General features: G+C 41.7%; 1 protein-coding gene and 1 long non-coding RNA gene across 3 annotated transcripts; one reads left to right on the forward strand and one right to left on the reverse strand.

The window, feature by feature from the left end:
• Nucleotides 1-6,215: 6,215 nt before the first annotated feature.
• On the reverse strand, nucleotides 6,216-8,199 carry her6 (hairy-related 6). 2 transcript variants are annotated; one of them, XM_072254553.1, is made up of 4 exons: nucleotides 7,884-8,199; nucleotides 7,690-7,785; nucleotides 7,501-7,588; nucleotides 6,216-7,137 (listed from the first exon to the last, which is right to left on the reverse strand). In XM_072254553.1, exons 1-4 carry the CDS (start codon nucleotides 7,989-7,991, stop codon nucleotides 6,482-6,484), a joined length of 948 nt encoding a protein of 315 aa, XP_072110654.1. In that variant the 5' UTR covers nucleotides 7,992-8,199; the 3' UTR covers nucleotides 6,216-6,481. The 2 variants fall into 2 exon arrangements, with proteins under 2 accessions (XP_072110654.1, XP_072110655.1); XM_072254554.1 differs by having other exon boundaries at nucleotides 7,690-7,801; nucleotides 7,884-7,970.
• LOC140195898 (uncharacterized) lies at nucleotides 7,311-9,396 on the forward strand. Its single transcript, XR_011885565.1, has 2 exons — nucleotides 7,311-7,606; nucleotides 9,136-9,396. It is a non-coding gene; the product is annotated as an uncharacterized lncRNA (long non-coding RNA).
• Nucleotides 9,397-13,617: the final 4,221 nt, after the last annotated feature.

The following is a 13,617-nucleotide window of genomic DNA, read 5'->3' on the forward strand; positions in this document are numbered from 1 at the left end:
TTGGCTTTAGTATATTGAGTAATCAGATCAGGTCAGACTCTTGAGTAGTAGAACCACTTCTGCATTAGTTTATTTTGCATCAGTGAAAGTGTTAATAATAACACAATTACAGTCTCAAACCAGATGCAGATATGAATTGTTAATTGCAGGAGTTAAATACGTAGTAATTTGATTTCCCATTCACTGTTAAACTACACTTAAGCATCCAATATTTGACTTTGCTAACCTAAAGGACTCTATTTTTCTCCCATTGAAATAGACAGAAACCAACATTAGATTATGTTTAAGTGTTTCTTTTACAGAGTTTACTGTCAAACCAGTGCAGCATTTGCAAGAGCTTTTTCACCTGAAACATTAGGTTAATGTTACAGCTATTGGCATATGTGAAGACTTGTACAAGGATTGAAGGTATTGCCAAAGCTTATGAAAGTTGTTTTCTTTTAATAAAGTGTGTGGATTTCTTAATTGTCCTGAACTGTATCTTTCATGACGTATCAGATTTAGAAATTGAAAATGTAATTACCTTCCAGGCTTTAGCTTAAGGACTGTATGGAGAGTTTCCTTCCTTCTGAATTTCTAGAGAGAAAAACTTCATGGAAACTACAAGAATGATACATATTTTTCCATAAATCTTTCATTCTTTTGGGCTACGGCTTGTTGAACTTCAGTGAAGTAGCCTTCAAAACCTTCATGAATGCAATTTACTGACGTGGATCTGGAAGCATATTTTATGAGAATATTTTATATTGAGAGAATCTAGGTGGAGGGGAATTATTTGTGCATCCCCCCCCCCCCCACAACCATTAATACTACTGCTGTTCCTACCTTAAATGGTTTCATGGTCCTGATCAGAGGGCAATTATGTTTGCATTGTAATCTGGCTGCTAAAACAGAAAAATCTACCCTACAAAGGAAAACATACTCCAAATGTTTATCAGCAGAAGCCTAAAGTGCATTGCTTGAACTTGTGGATGAGAATGGGATCATGTTGGAAATCTGGGTTCCAAAGTTCATTGTTATTGAATAATTAAAATTGCTTAAAGGTCTGCATTGGAGTTAACTAACACAGGGCAAAGTATCAATTTTCTTTTATAACTGCTAGAACAGTCATAAGAGCAATAATACTACTTTGACAATTGTGCCTTCTATTAGCATAACTATAATAACAACAACTCTCATTTTCATATTTAAATCTCCAAGCTTGGGACTACAGATGTTACAATTTTCTTTTCCAGAAGCCTAGTCATCACTGATCAAGCACCAGTGCATCATGACTTGACATGCACATAATGGTTCCAATTTCAGTGGAAACTGAAAGAAAAAAACTCGGAATTGTATAGAGTCTGTCACATATTTAAGCCATGAAATGATCTTATATTCAATAATTTATATTATATTTTGGTTACTGTTGTAAAGTAGGACAGGCAGAAATAAGGTCCACTGAATAGCAATGAGATAAAGCAATAAGATGATTTAGTTAGGGGATTTTGATTGAGAAATAACAGAATTTGGTCTGCTTTAAGCTAGCTCCTGGGATCTTTTGCATCCACCTGAGACAACAGTTTTGATATATCATCTGAAAAATACATTCAGTTACAAGAAAGTGCATCCTGTCCTGTGACCTCCCAAAAGCTTCTCGGTAAATAATTGAGGTTTGGATAACTGCCAAAGTGACATTTTGTTTATTCAAAGAGAGTTGGAAGCAAAAGGTGGACAACTCTAGGATGGCTAGTTTAACGTCTAGTATGAAATGAATCCGTTACTAAGAAGGTGACAGCAGAACATTTGGAAAGTCATAATCTGATCCAAGGTACAATGGACATGATATTTTTGAAGCAATTAATTTACAAGGAAACATACCAATCTGCACTAATCTCGGTACCTGACTGCTGTGAATTTCGTAAAAGCCTTGGATGCCATCAAACAAAATGGAATGTAAAACATCATTCCCAATTTTAGCTGTCCTCAGAAATGTGTTCATTGTCTTGCACTTCTCAGATGATGCTGTGTTCATAATAAATGAGTCAAGCAGAGATCAGTCCCACTGGTGGCTGGGGTCAAGCAAAATGTGCAATTGCCATCAACCTTTCTCTCGGTCCTCTTCACTACAATACTGCCTCCACCAAGCTTCCTGCTGAAGTGGTTAATATACACGGCGAATAGGAAACTGGCCAGCCCGTATTGACTGAACTCTAGAACCAAGATCACTCAACCTTGGGTATCTACAAACGTTTGTAGTTACACTAAGCAGACAACGAGTGTATGCATTATATAGAACAGTACCCCACAGTGCAAACTCTTCAGCCCACATTTTCATGTTGTGCCTACACTAGGATCAATCTAACCCTTTCCTCCTATGGAACCCTCGATTTTCCTATCATCTACGTGCCTATACTGTATCAGAGCGTCTTAAATGCCCCTGCGGTAACTGCCTCCAGCACCACCCCGGCAAGGCGTTCCACGCACCCAGCTCTCCCTGTGTAAAACAAAGCTTGCCTTTGACTACACTTTCTTCCAATCACCTTTAAATTATGCTCCGCATATGAGCCGTTTCTTGGAGGAAAAGCTGCAAAGTATCGTTCCTGTAGTGTACAGGAGGACGGGCCATAAACTGCATATCCATTTGACAAAGATTTGCTCTCACCTTACATTTGCCCTCTCCCTTTTCACTCTTCTTAACAAACAAGACCCACGGGAAGTCTCTTGAAGTTGTAAATCATTTCCCACGTTATTGGGTAGGGTGAAGCAGGGGAAAGTAGTCGCTGATAAACAAAACTCAGGACAACCTCCAGAGCAGCAGGACCAGGTTCAGGAACAGTTATTACTCCTCGGGGCTCCTGAACCAGGGAGGATAACTTCACTCACCCCCTCACTGAACTGATACCACAACATATGGACTCACTCTCTTTCAAGGACTCTACAAATAGTGTTCTCAATATGTATTTATTTGTTTGTTTATTTAGTTATTGTTTGTTTGTTTGTTCTTTTTCTTTTCTGTGCTTGCACAATCCTTTGTCTTTTGCCCATTGCTCGTCCGTGTTTTTGTTGTGTTTCTTAGTAGTTACTGTGAAATCCCGCAAGCAAACGAATCTCCGGGTAGTATATGGTGACAGATATGTACTTTGATAATAAATTTACTTCGAACATTTGGCCGACTAGAGAAAAGAATGTTCTAAACCCATTATCTCAATCTGATTCGTAAATTATGGTCTGCCGTGCAGCAATGATTCCTGTGTGGAGACATGGACAATCTGCGGAAAAGTGCCGCAGAATTCTCCAGATCTATGGCAGTACGCGCAACCCGCTACGAACACTCTCCCCCAGGCCAACATTTCCAGCAGTGAGTGGGCACATTTCCTGCGTGTCTGTCACTAGGAATGTACTCCGGGCTCTATCAAGGCAAGAGATTTCCAAGTTGACGGAGAGAACCTCTTTGAAATCACTTCCAAAAAAAAAGGTAACATCATTCCCGAGCCACAGGGAATCCTTGACTGCTGAAGATAGAGAAAGTGGGTCGAACATCGCAATTCCCCTCACGGGAAGTTGTGGAGGCCACAACACCACAAACTCTGTGCTCGCGCTCCCCATAAAACAACACTTGCCCCATCTGTAGCAACATCAGGAGATCCTCGGTAGGACTAAACGATCGCCTCAGAGCCAATAAAATAGCAATGGGGGGAAAAAAGCGTCCTCGACCGCCAGTGAAGAAGGAAGTCTTTAAGTGGGGCAAAGTAAACATTTTTAGCATTTCTGGATTTATTTCAAAGATTGTTAATTTGTGAAAACATTTTTGCACAATTTATTTACTGTCTCATGACAGGTTTGGTCTTTTCAGTGTAATTATGTGCTGTTCTTTGTCATTGCCTTTTTAATTTATCGGCGATGCGGAAATGGTGAGGTTGTGATCGATGCCAAAATAATGTCTGCTTAATCTACCCTTGCGCGATACATTCCAACATTCCGTGCGTATTTATATGCGAGGCAGTAGTGTAATTTATATCAAATATTCCTGAAGTGAATCAGCAAGTATTTGTGCCCAAAGCTGTCCTCCGGCATGAAACAATGCAGCGTCATGTTACCCAGTTACCATTAGCAACCCAGAGCCTCTGTGTGTGTGTGTGTGTGTGTGTGTGTGTGTGTGTGTGTGTGTGTGTGTGTGTGTATGTGTGAGAGAGAGAGAGAGAGAGAGAGAGAAAGAGTGTGTGTGTGTGTGTGTGTGTGAGAGAGAGAGAGAGAAGGGAATACTGGGGTGAGAGGGTGCGTTGTGATAAAGATTTATCTAAGTTGCCTAAAATTCGTAAATTTAGTGTAAGTGGGAAAATACATATTTGAATCAGTGAAATATTTGTTGTACTGCTGTTTGAAAACAAGAGAACAGTTTGAAAATTGTGATCGAATACTATTATGCTATTCAGATGGGTTGCAGTCCGTGCCAGTTTGTTGTCTGTGAGACACTCCCCGTTGAATCCTGACAGGCATTAGGACCAAGAAGCAATCTTTTCTTCACGAGGACTGACTCGTGTGTCAGAAACGCGCTCTCCAACATTCTCCAAGTGACTGGCAGCATGCCGACTACAGAGGGTTCGCATCTTTCTCACGACCTTTTAGGGTTCTGATGTCATCTGGGAGCTATTCATTTCCTGCCAGAAGCTCTGTCTGCAAACCACCTTGGCCGCAGTGAAGCCCAGGGCTTGGTACGAGTTCAGCTAAATCATAAGCTGCTGTCCGAGTACAATAAAACCAGAAATAGATTGCACCATATGGTAGCACTTAGCGCTGAGAGAGCAAGGCTACACTTCATATGTGCAAGAAGTGTGGGAAAAGTTAATTGGCTTTAATAACAACTTCCAACCAAAGTGTGTTGTCCAATTTAACCATATAATTGCAACGTCGACCAAGCTGGTGAAAAGTGGGAGTCTAATATTCCTGCGAATGAAAACATTCTGTGCGTGTCTAGTGTAATTTTCAGATTCACAAGTGTCTATATTAATTTTATTCCAGACCTGTCCTAATTATGCTTTTGAGTCTAAAATTACCCATGAAACAGCTGCGAGACTGTAATCTTAATATAAGGCCTGTTTACGGGGAGAGGACTTTGGGGAACTCAGGGTTGCCGAGCTCTTCAGCAAGAGGAAGCATCATGGACTGCATGTGCAATTAATTGCTCATAAATTTATAAAAAGGTCACCCCCCAAACCCTTTTGAATCTTATTCTTGTGTGTATAATCATTCCCGGATTTGTTTGATTTAGATCTGGTTTGTGTGTTGTTATCAGATGTTGTGTCATTTTAATCTGGGCTTTCTGTAATAAGATTCCATATCAGAAAGGTACAACAACGGGAAAAGCCTGCGTACAGTTAACACAATGGAATGTACTTCTCTTGAAAATAGTCGACCCTTCTCTGATCGACTACTCTTTGTCCCACCTGAATTAAGTTTGGCACTTTTACCACAATGGTGAGATTTAATTTTTTTCCGGAATAACACGATCAAGCATCGTGTTGACTTGCCGGCGAACTTTATATATACTGTATCGTTGTGTAAACCACATGAGTACTGTATTAAACACTTGGGAGATTAGCCTGGTTTTTGTAACCTTTACTCAAATCAAACTGGGGTATTTTTTTAACTGTGAGTTTCAATCCTAGAATGTCTCCTTCGCATTTTTTCCCTCTTTGTCTCGTTTCTTCTTGCTCCCACCACCTGGGTATGCGATTAACCACCTGCGTTGGCAGACAAAATACAACAAGTTTTGTGGTAGGTACTCAACAAATTCCCAACAGGATCCGTGACTGTTTAAAGCTGCCTATTCGGGCTGCTGCTTGTAAGAGGTGAAACTTGATACAGAAAGCAGGTTTACTGACATCTGATCGGAGAGTTTACACACAAAGCTCTTGCATAATTAGGGGCTCCTTTTCCCATTCCTCCACAATAAATCCAATCTCCCGCCAAATTTTAAAGGCAGGGAGGTGTTTGATGTTTAAAAGATGAGAAAACGTCTAAATTTGTTAAATGTTGCTAATGTTTTGGGAGCCAAACGAGAGTTGGATTATCACATTACACCCAATACCAAAGATTGCTGAAGTTACAAAATGTTTATAATCTCGACCCTCTGTATCCCATTAATTACATAAAATGCTATTTTCCCTCCTGACATACCCTCCTCCCTCGCGCCTGCGTTCTGCTGATAGAAAGGCAAAAACACAGAATAAATGTTAGTTTTCTTTTTATTTTCAAATATAAATCTTCCTGGAAGGAAGGAACCTTTAAGAGCATTCAATTTATCTTTGGCATTTCATCAGATCATAGAAAAATGAACATCTTGCTAAGACAAATGCAATCTGATATTAACATTCGAATTATGTACAGATATAGTGCATAATTTTGACATGACTGTACAAAACTATAAGAAAGTTAACTTTAAAGAGCAAGTCTTTATTTCGGAAGTTTCCAGTCACTTATAGGAGATGAGGCGGCCCGGTTACCAGGGTCTCCAGACGGAATTTAAGGAATCTGATGGTACGCCCACGCTAACTGGGCTGACAGCAGTAGTGGCTGCCGACAGCGGAAGCGGGAAGCCGGACGCAGGGGCAATGCCAGACGGTTGAACGGGAGACCTGTTGGCCGGGGAAACAGCGGAGGACAATGCCGTTCCGTTGGCATTGGCATACAGTGGGATGATAGGTCCTGCCGTTAGCTGTCCGCTCGGTCCAAACGCCGTGTTGGGGATAAGGAATGCAAACTGGCCGTCTGAGGCCGGCACAAGCTGGAACCCGCCGTAGACTTTCGTCGCAGCGGCAACCGCTGCTGCAGGCATTGCGTCAGCCGCACCCAGCTTGCAAGGCACGTTGACTCCATTCACGGGTCCCCCGTTGCCAACTGATCCAGGCAGCTGGACATGCAAGGGCTGCCCAAAAGCAGCGTGAGATCCGCCGGTCACAGCTGGGCTGGGGGGTGGTTGGGAGTAGTTCATGGCATTAATCTGAGACATGCAATTTGCCAAATGACTCAGGAGTCTGGTTCGGACTTCTGTGTTAACCCCTTCGCAGGTGGATAAGAAACGGGTCACTTCGTTCATACATTCGCTGAAGCCGGCTCTGTATTTGCCCAGAACTGTCGGATCTGTACTCAAAGCAGCTAAAAAGCAAATGAAAAGAATAAAAAATTAACCATTTTGTTCGATGTGACGTTTATAAGCATCGATCATTGATAACGAGAGTTTGATAAGCCTTCCGTCTTTCCAAACGCTGTTTAGTCATGCAACTATCTCAGGGTTTACCTGCCTGTCACAGTTGATAAGTAAACATTTCGAAATTTATTTTAAACTAAGCCATGTAATTTTCAAGAGCTTGTGAGTTCAAGTAGGCATGTTAGAATCTATAAATAAACTGACCGTGGGAAAACCTAACTTTCGCCAAGTCTGTAAAATATTACCGAATGTTTCCAGGCCCTCAGACAGAAGCAGGGAAAACAGAAGTTAATCATGGTTTAAATACTCACCAGTCATTTGGGCTCGCTGAAGATTTCGGAGATGCTTCACTGTCATTTCGAGGATATCAGCTTTTTCCAACTTTGAATGTCTCGAACTCTAAAACATTGATGAAGAGTGAGTATCAATACAAGGTGGTGATGCACAGATTATTAACTAATTCACTGCTTCTGACGCCGCGCACCGACGGCGGTACTTACATCTTTCTTCAGCGCATCCAGAATCAGCGTCTTAAGTTGGCTTAAACTTTCGTTTATTCTAGCCCGGCGTCTCTTTTCCATAATTGGTTTGGATGACTGGAAAGAGAATAATCTTTCATTAATTAACAGGATCATAACTGCGTATTATATGTAAAATCTGATTCCTACGAAACTAGATACAACTCTGAATTTACCTTCCGATTTTCAGAAGCAGTTTTTGGCTTATCTGGTGTAGCGTTTATATTGGCTGGGGTTGCAGGCACGGGGGACGAAGTCGATTTCTCCATTATATCTGCTGGCATTTTCTTGTACAAGATCCTAGCAGACTGACTCAAATGAATCCTTGTCTTCTTTCCACTTCTTGTGGTCTACGAATTTAGTTCCAACACCCGGGGAACTTTATTTTATTTTTGGACAGATAAAGTACTTTGGTTATGTTATCAGTGATGTGAACTCCGATCGCCACTGTGTACAGATCAGCTCTGGCCTCCCGTATTTATATCTGGGATTGCACGCGAACGGCTCGTGTGAAACTTCTCAAAGTTTCTTTCCCACACTAACTTGTGACCAATCAGAGCGCGGCACACACGAGCCCGTCCCCGGGGCGCGACGCTTCTGCTCGTGGTGGACGGCGCGCCACGATTGGTTGCAACGCGTCGAGGCGAGCGGCCAATAAACGTGTTGCAATCGCCCGGGCGAGCTGTCCGTCAAAGTGTAAAAGGGATCTGCCAGCTGGAGGCGCTTTGACGTCTGTCGGCATGCGAGCTCCATTATCAGGTGGGAGCACGTGCCAGGCGCTTTATTGCTGGAAGGGGGAAGGGAGGGCAACAGCAAGATGTGCAAAAGCCTGGGAAAACCACTCCTCCCCGCCACCGCGAGAAGCTTTATTGTAAATATTTAGCGGCTTCCTTGCCTGGGGAGCCTGTGGGCTGCGTGCACGGCGAGGAAGGCGAAAGATGCAATACCAGCAGCTGTAGGAGGATGGCTCTCGCCGGCTATAATCTTGCGGGAGTGTTGCGATAATCAGCGGGGTGGGGGAAGGAGGAGGTTGCTTTCCACTGTTCGTGCTGCCGGAGACCCCCTCGACGCGTGGCAAGCAACCAGCAGGGGCACAGTGCACCAGGAGCTGGGATCAGACGGTGCGCTCGGTCAGCAAGCTTCCAGCTACCGTGCGAGCAGAGGCAATGCGCTCGGCGCGGGGCAAGCGCTCAGTCAGGCCAAGGCTTAGTTCCCAATGCACGGGGACAGACAGCCGGCCGAGCACGGCAGTCGATACAACTGCAGGGTTATGGTGGTGGGGGGTGTTAACCCCCTGAATCAAAGATTGCTATTGATTGCATCAGTTATATTAGCTCGTTTAGAATGCAGGGGTGTGATTTCTTGGTTACGGATTAATTTTTGCATCTGCGCAAATTCTAATGGCATGTTTTGACTACCAATCTGCAGGTTGAAGGCTGTTGCAGTTCGGATGATGCCCGTAGCCGGGCAGCAGTTGCCAATTCCAGACTCATAATGATGCATTCAGATTTGGCCAATGCACTCCCTGCTATACAATCGACTTAAAGTAGGACTGGATGAAATCAAACTAATCGATCAGTATAAAAATTGTTGAAGTTTTTGATGTTACTGGCATAAAATACAAGTAAATATCAATATTTTGGAAAAAATATTATTTTGAAAAAATTAAAACGTGAAATGCAAATTGAAGACTCGTGTAATTGTATATGTTGAATATTGACCAATGTAATAATATCTCTTCCATATTACAAACAAGAGAAAAGCTGCAGATGCCAGCATATTGTGTGTCTCTTACTTACTAAACGGCTTCAGCATTTTGCTCAGCACGGTATATGATTTACTTCAAACTTACAGAGTTTCAGATCTAAAATTAAAGTGCCCTCCTGCGATTTCCCCTTTTAAACCATGAGCAGTGCTCTCCTGAGCGTGTTTAAAAGCTAGTGCGTAAACCTGATTTGTGATGGTTAGTGATGAAACGTGCGCATCTTTTCATAAACTGTCAACAAAGCAAAGGCAACTCGTCAGAGCGATTCATTAAAATAGGACGGAAAAACAGCCTCTACCTTATTGGTCTAATTTTCAGTGGTTTGAAGCGGAAACGCGGCCGTATTCGGTGAATAACATCCATTAATTTCGTTATGACAGTCACGTTTAATAAAGGCCGAACGATTTTATTCCTAGCTTCCACACAGTTTTTAACGCGAGGTTCTTTTTTTTAAATAAACAATTATTTCCAGAAATATGCATTTTGTTTTAGGAATCAACTGTTGCATAAAGAGCAGGCCGTCAATTTAAGATACTGTATAATGCAAACTTGAATTTTATGTTATGGCGATTCCACTGAAGAATACTCATTATATAATTCTCCATAGATAATAATATTTAGAAGTATTACAAATTCAATATATTTCTCAAATACTCTCAGATTCCGGAAGCCTTTCATATATAGAAAAATCGGACATAAATCAGCAATGTTTTGTGTACTACAATGGAAGACGCTGATTACCGTGTCTGAAATGTAACTTGCTAACATTACTTCAATGCATTTTATATTATAACGGATTATCTTCTGTCCCCTTCCATTGTAAAGGCCAGCCCATCACCACATTTACAAGAATCTGCTGTGCGTGTGCTGTAGTCAGTTTGCTGGAGTCATTCCTGATTTGTTCAAGTTTACGGTGGTGCCAGGTACAATGATTTGTGGTCTTGGCGTGTACTAATATCGTTTCGGTTATATAGGTTTTATGTTTCGCCTTGAAGTAACAAGACCTGGATACTTGTAGGAGGAGTTTGTTGAATAGTTCTAACTTGTTATCGTATGAAGAGAGACAGTTCTCACTGGGATTTCGTGGGCTGGTAGATTGTTTTGCCTCCGGTTCTGAAGCTGTTTTGCTAACGCCTCACTGATTTTCTCACACTCAGGACCTATAGAACGGCAGCAAAGAGCGTCCCTCCCTGCCAAAGGCACTGCAGGCTCTTTTGAAATCCAGAATACATAGTTTCGCGATACCTGTTTGCACCTGGCCAGCGCTAATCTCATACATCACGTCATTTGCCCCCTTCAAGAACCGTGAGAAAAGTAAAGTTAGAATATAACAAAGGTGCACCAAGGTGTTTACATTTCATCTGTGTGCAAATCAATTGACTGAACACGTGTGCGTCAGTATCGAACACCGATAAGGCTTGCTGATAAAGAGTTGCGAGATTTATACAGTTTAAACAGAACATGAATTCTGCATCCAGAATAGTATAAAAATATGTTGTTAATAAAAGGGTGCTTTTAATTATTTGTTACTAATTGTAAAAGGGATATTAACAAACTCGGACACTTGGGGAGACAATTCCATCCACCTTAACCGTTTTGCGTTGATTGTTTTAGCGGTGCTCGAACTGTTCAGCGTCCAAGCAGGATTTGAGATTCCAGAGACATATTTATTGATAATTTTCAGGTTGCTGCAATGGTCTTTGCTTGTAGCACTTCGTGTAGGAACGAAGAGGAGATGTATAAATCGCGTGGAATGTTCCGTCACACGACTTACACACGACAGAGGACTGACTCCCGAGAAGAACAAACTGCTTTGAAACATCGGGTGAATTTAATGTCCCGCCAAGAGGATGTGTTTGGAGCGGGAGGATAAGATTGATAGAAACAAAAACAAAAAAAAACTAATCTTGGATAAAGACTAAATAACAATGCAGTTTAGAAAGTATAGTAAATTAATAAAATATATTGGTAGATTATTTTAAATACAGACTGAAACTGCTTGAAAAGACCAGAGCATTGATTTGCAGCGCGCTCTTCTAACGCGGTACAGTGTTGTCTGTTACTGTAAAAGCCTAACTAACGTCCTGGGTTCATCGACTTCCCAGTAGTCTGCGTCACTATTTCATCTGATCTGTGATAATTCCGTTGACCGGATTTAATGACCTAACTGCACAGTTGCTATGATGGCAGCGCGTCTGAAATTGTTACTTGATATATTGTGCCATCAGTCTTCACATTTATTATCATTATTTGTTATAGAGGCAACCAGTGGTTAAACTTCCTGTCAAAATTTGTTATATTGTGGAATCAGTGTCTTAACCCTATCATTATTTGTCATATTTGAAAATCACTGCTTATACTAGTGTTCACTTTTATATTGAGAATATTGCTCACGCCTACTGACATTGTTACATAATCAGTGCACTCACTAATTGCGTTACATTTTGCAATTAATGTTGACATTTACCAACATTATTTGCCATTCTGTGAAAACCGCTTAAACTTATTTCATCGTTTGCTGTTATTGTGCAATAAGTGTATAAAGTTTGTTATTATGTTTTGAAACTGACAGCCAATTACTTGCAGTTTTCTAAAATCAGTGCTTCCGCTTGACATTTTCGGTATTACGAAGTGGTTCTGACTTTGGCTTTAGTCGTGGTGCCAGAAACTGAGAGGACTGCTCGGACCAGAAACCATGTCCCAACGGGATTTTACATTAGTGGTGGGGGAATAATCGGAAACTATTCTCAGGGACAAGACGACGTGGAGTTATGGAGAGGTTATATCTGTCGAGCTTGTTGGGTTTTTTTTTGGAGGCGGTATTCAGGAGGATTGATAAAGGCAGTACATTTTACACAGAGCAACACGCACAAAATGTTGGAGGTACTCAGCAGGTCAGGCAGCATCTATAGAAATGAATAAACAGTCGACGTTTCGGTCATCAGAACTCAAGTCTCTGGCGTATGACAAGTTCTCACGGGCACACTAGTCAAAGGAGTAAAAGCCCATCGATCCCAGGGGAGAGTGGCAAATTGGGTCCATGGTTATCTTAGTGGCCGGAAGCAAAAAGAACTAGCCGACTTTAGGGCTGTTACAAGTCGGGTTCTATAGGCCCTCGTCATTTGTTTTTCGTGATCAGTATTGAGTTAAACCCAAAGTAAGAGAACATAGTTTGCACGTCTGCAGATGATACAAACGTCAGTCACATGGTTGACAGTGAGAAGGAAAGATGTAGACTGCAGGAAGATACAGATAGCCTTGTTAGCTGGATAGAAGAATGGAAAATAGAATTCAATACGGAGAAACGTAAGGAAATACACTTGGGAATATGTAACAAGGCAAAGGAATATGCAGTAAGGGGAAGATATTGTTTGGTGTGGAAAAACAGGAGGACATGAGAGTGCATAGTCATATATCCTGGTTTCGTTGTCTGAAAAAGTCGAATGAGGTGTTGTCCTTATTAGGATAGACGCCGGGTACAAACCTGGATATATTATGGGAAAGTCTCGATCGCAAACGGCGGAGATAGAGACTATTTAGGAAGAGTGAAAATTAGTAGATACCAGGAAAGATTAGTAGTTGGGAATACTTTCTTGTGAACAGAGGCGGTTTATGGGGGACTGTTAAATACGAGGGAGCTCACACTGAAAAGCCACTGCCGGAGGAGCTGCATAGGTAAGATTAAATTGGTCCACCTCACAGACACTATCGGCTGAATGGACTGTATTTCTGCGACTGTAAGATTAGCATTAAGAAATTATTTTACATAAACCGCCGTTCCATGTGAACATTCAGCTAGGCGTGTGCTTTATGACATGACTTGGACATGACGTGTCCAACCGTGAAACTTAACTTTATAAGTGTAAAGCGAACTCTTTTAATCTAGTGACGTATTTAGCTGGAGTGAATACTTTGACCAATTTTGAATGCATTGATGCGATGTGTCTATCTTTGCAACGAGTCGGTGGCCTATCCTCTTTAATGATTCAACTACATCAAATGGAATCGACATTTTCAAATGCCTGTCATGCAACGGAATGTCAAGGCAGGTGTTGTAAAATTGATCTCATCAGAGCTCTATAGTCACCTAAGTTTACTTCTACACCTTTCCCGCGTTGTTATCTTTATTGTGCCCTGTTAGCTTG

Source organism: Mobula birostris, chromosome 4, assembly GCF_030028105.1.
Source record: "Mobula birostris isolate sMobBir1 chromosome 4, sMobBir1.hap1, whole genome shotgun sequence".
In the NCBI taxonomy this organism is placed as follows: domain Eukaryota; kingdom Metazoa; phylum Chordata; class Chondrichthyes; order Myliobatiformes; family Myliobatidae; genus Mobula; species Mobula birostris.

Bases quoted from the DNA above. Each gene is read 5' to 3' on its own strand.
- her6 (XM_072254553.1), bottom strand. From the start codon at position 7,991: ATGCCAGCAGATATAATGGAGAAATCGACTTCGTCCCCCGTGCCTGCA. The intron at 7,589-7,689 runs GTAAGTACCGCC...TCAATGTTTTAG, and splicing joins TGGATGCGCTGAAGAAAGAT to AGTTCGAGACATTCAAAGTT. The intron at 7,138-7,500 runs GTGAGTATTTAA...TTTGCTTTTTAG, and splicing joins TCAGCGAGCCCAAATGACTG to CTGCTTTGAGTACAGATCCG.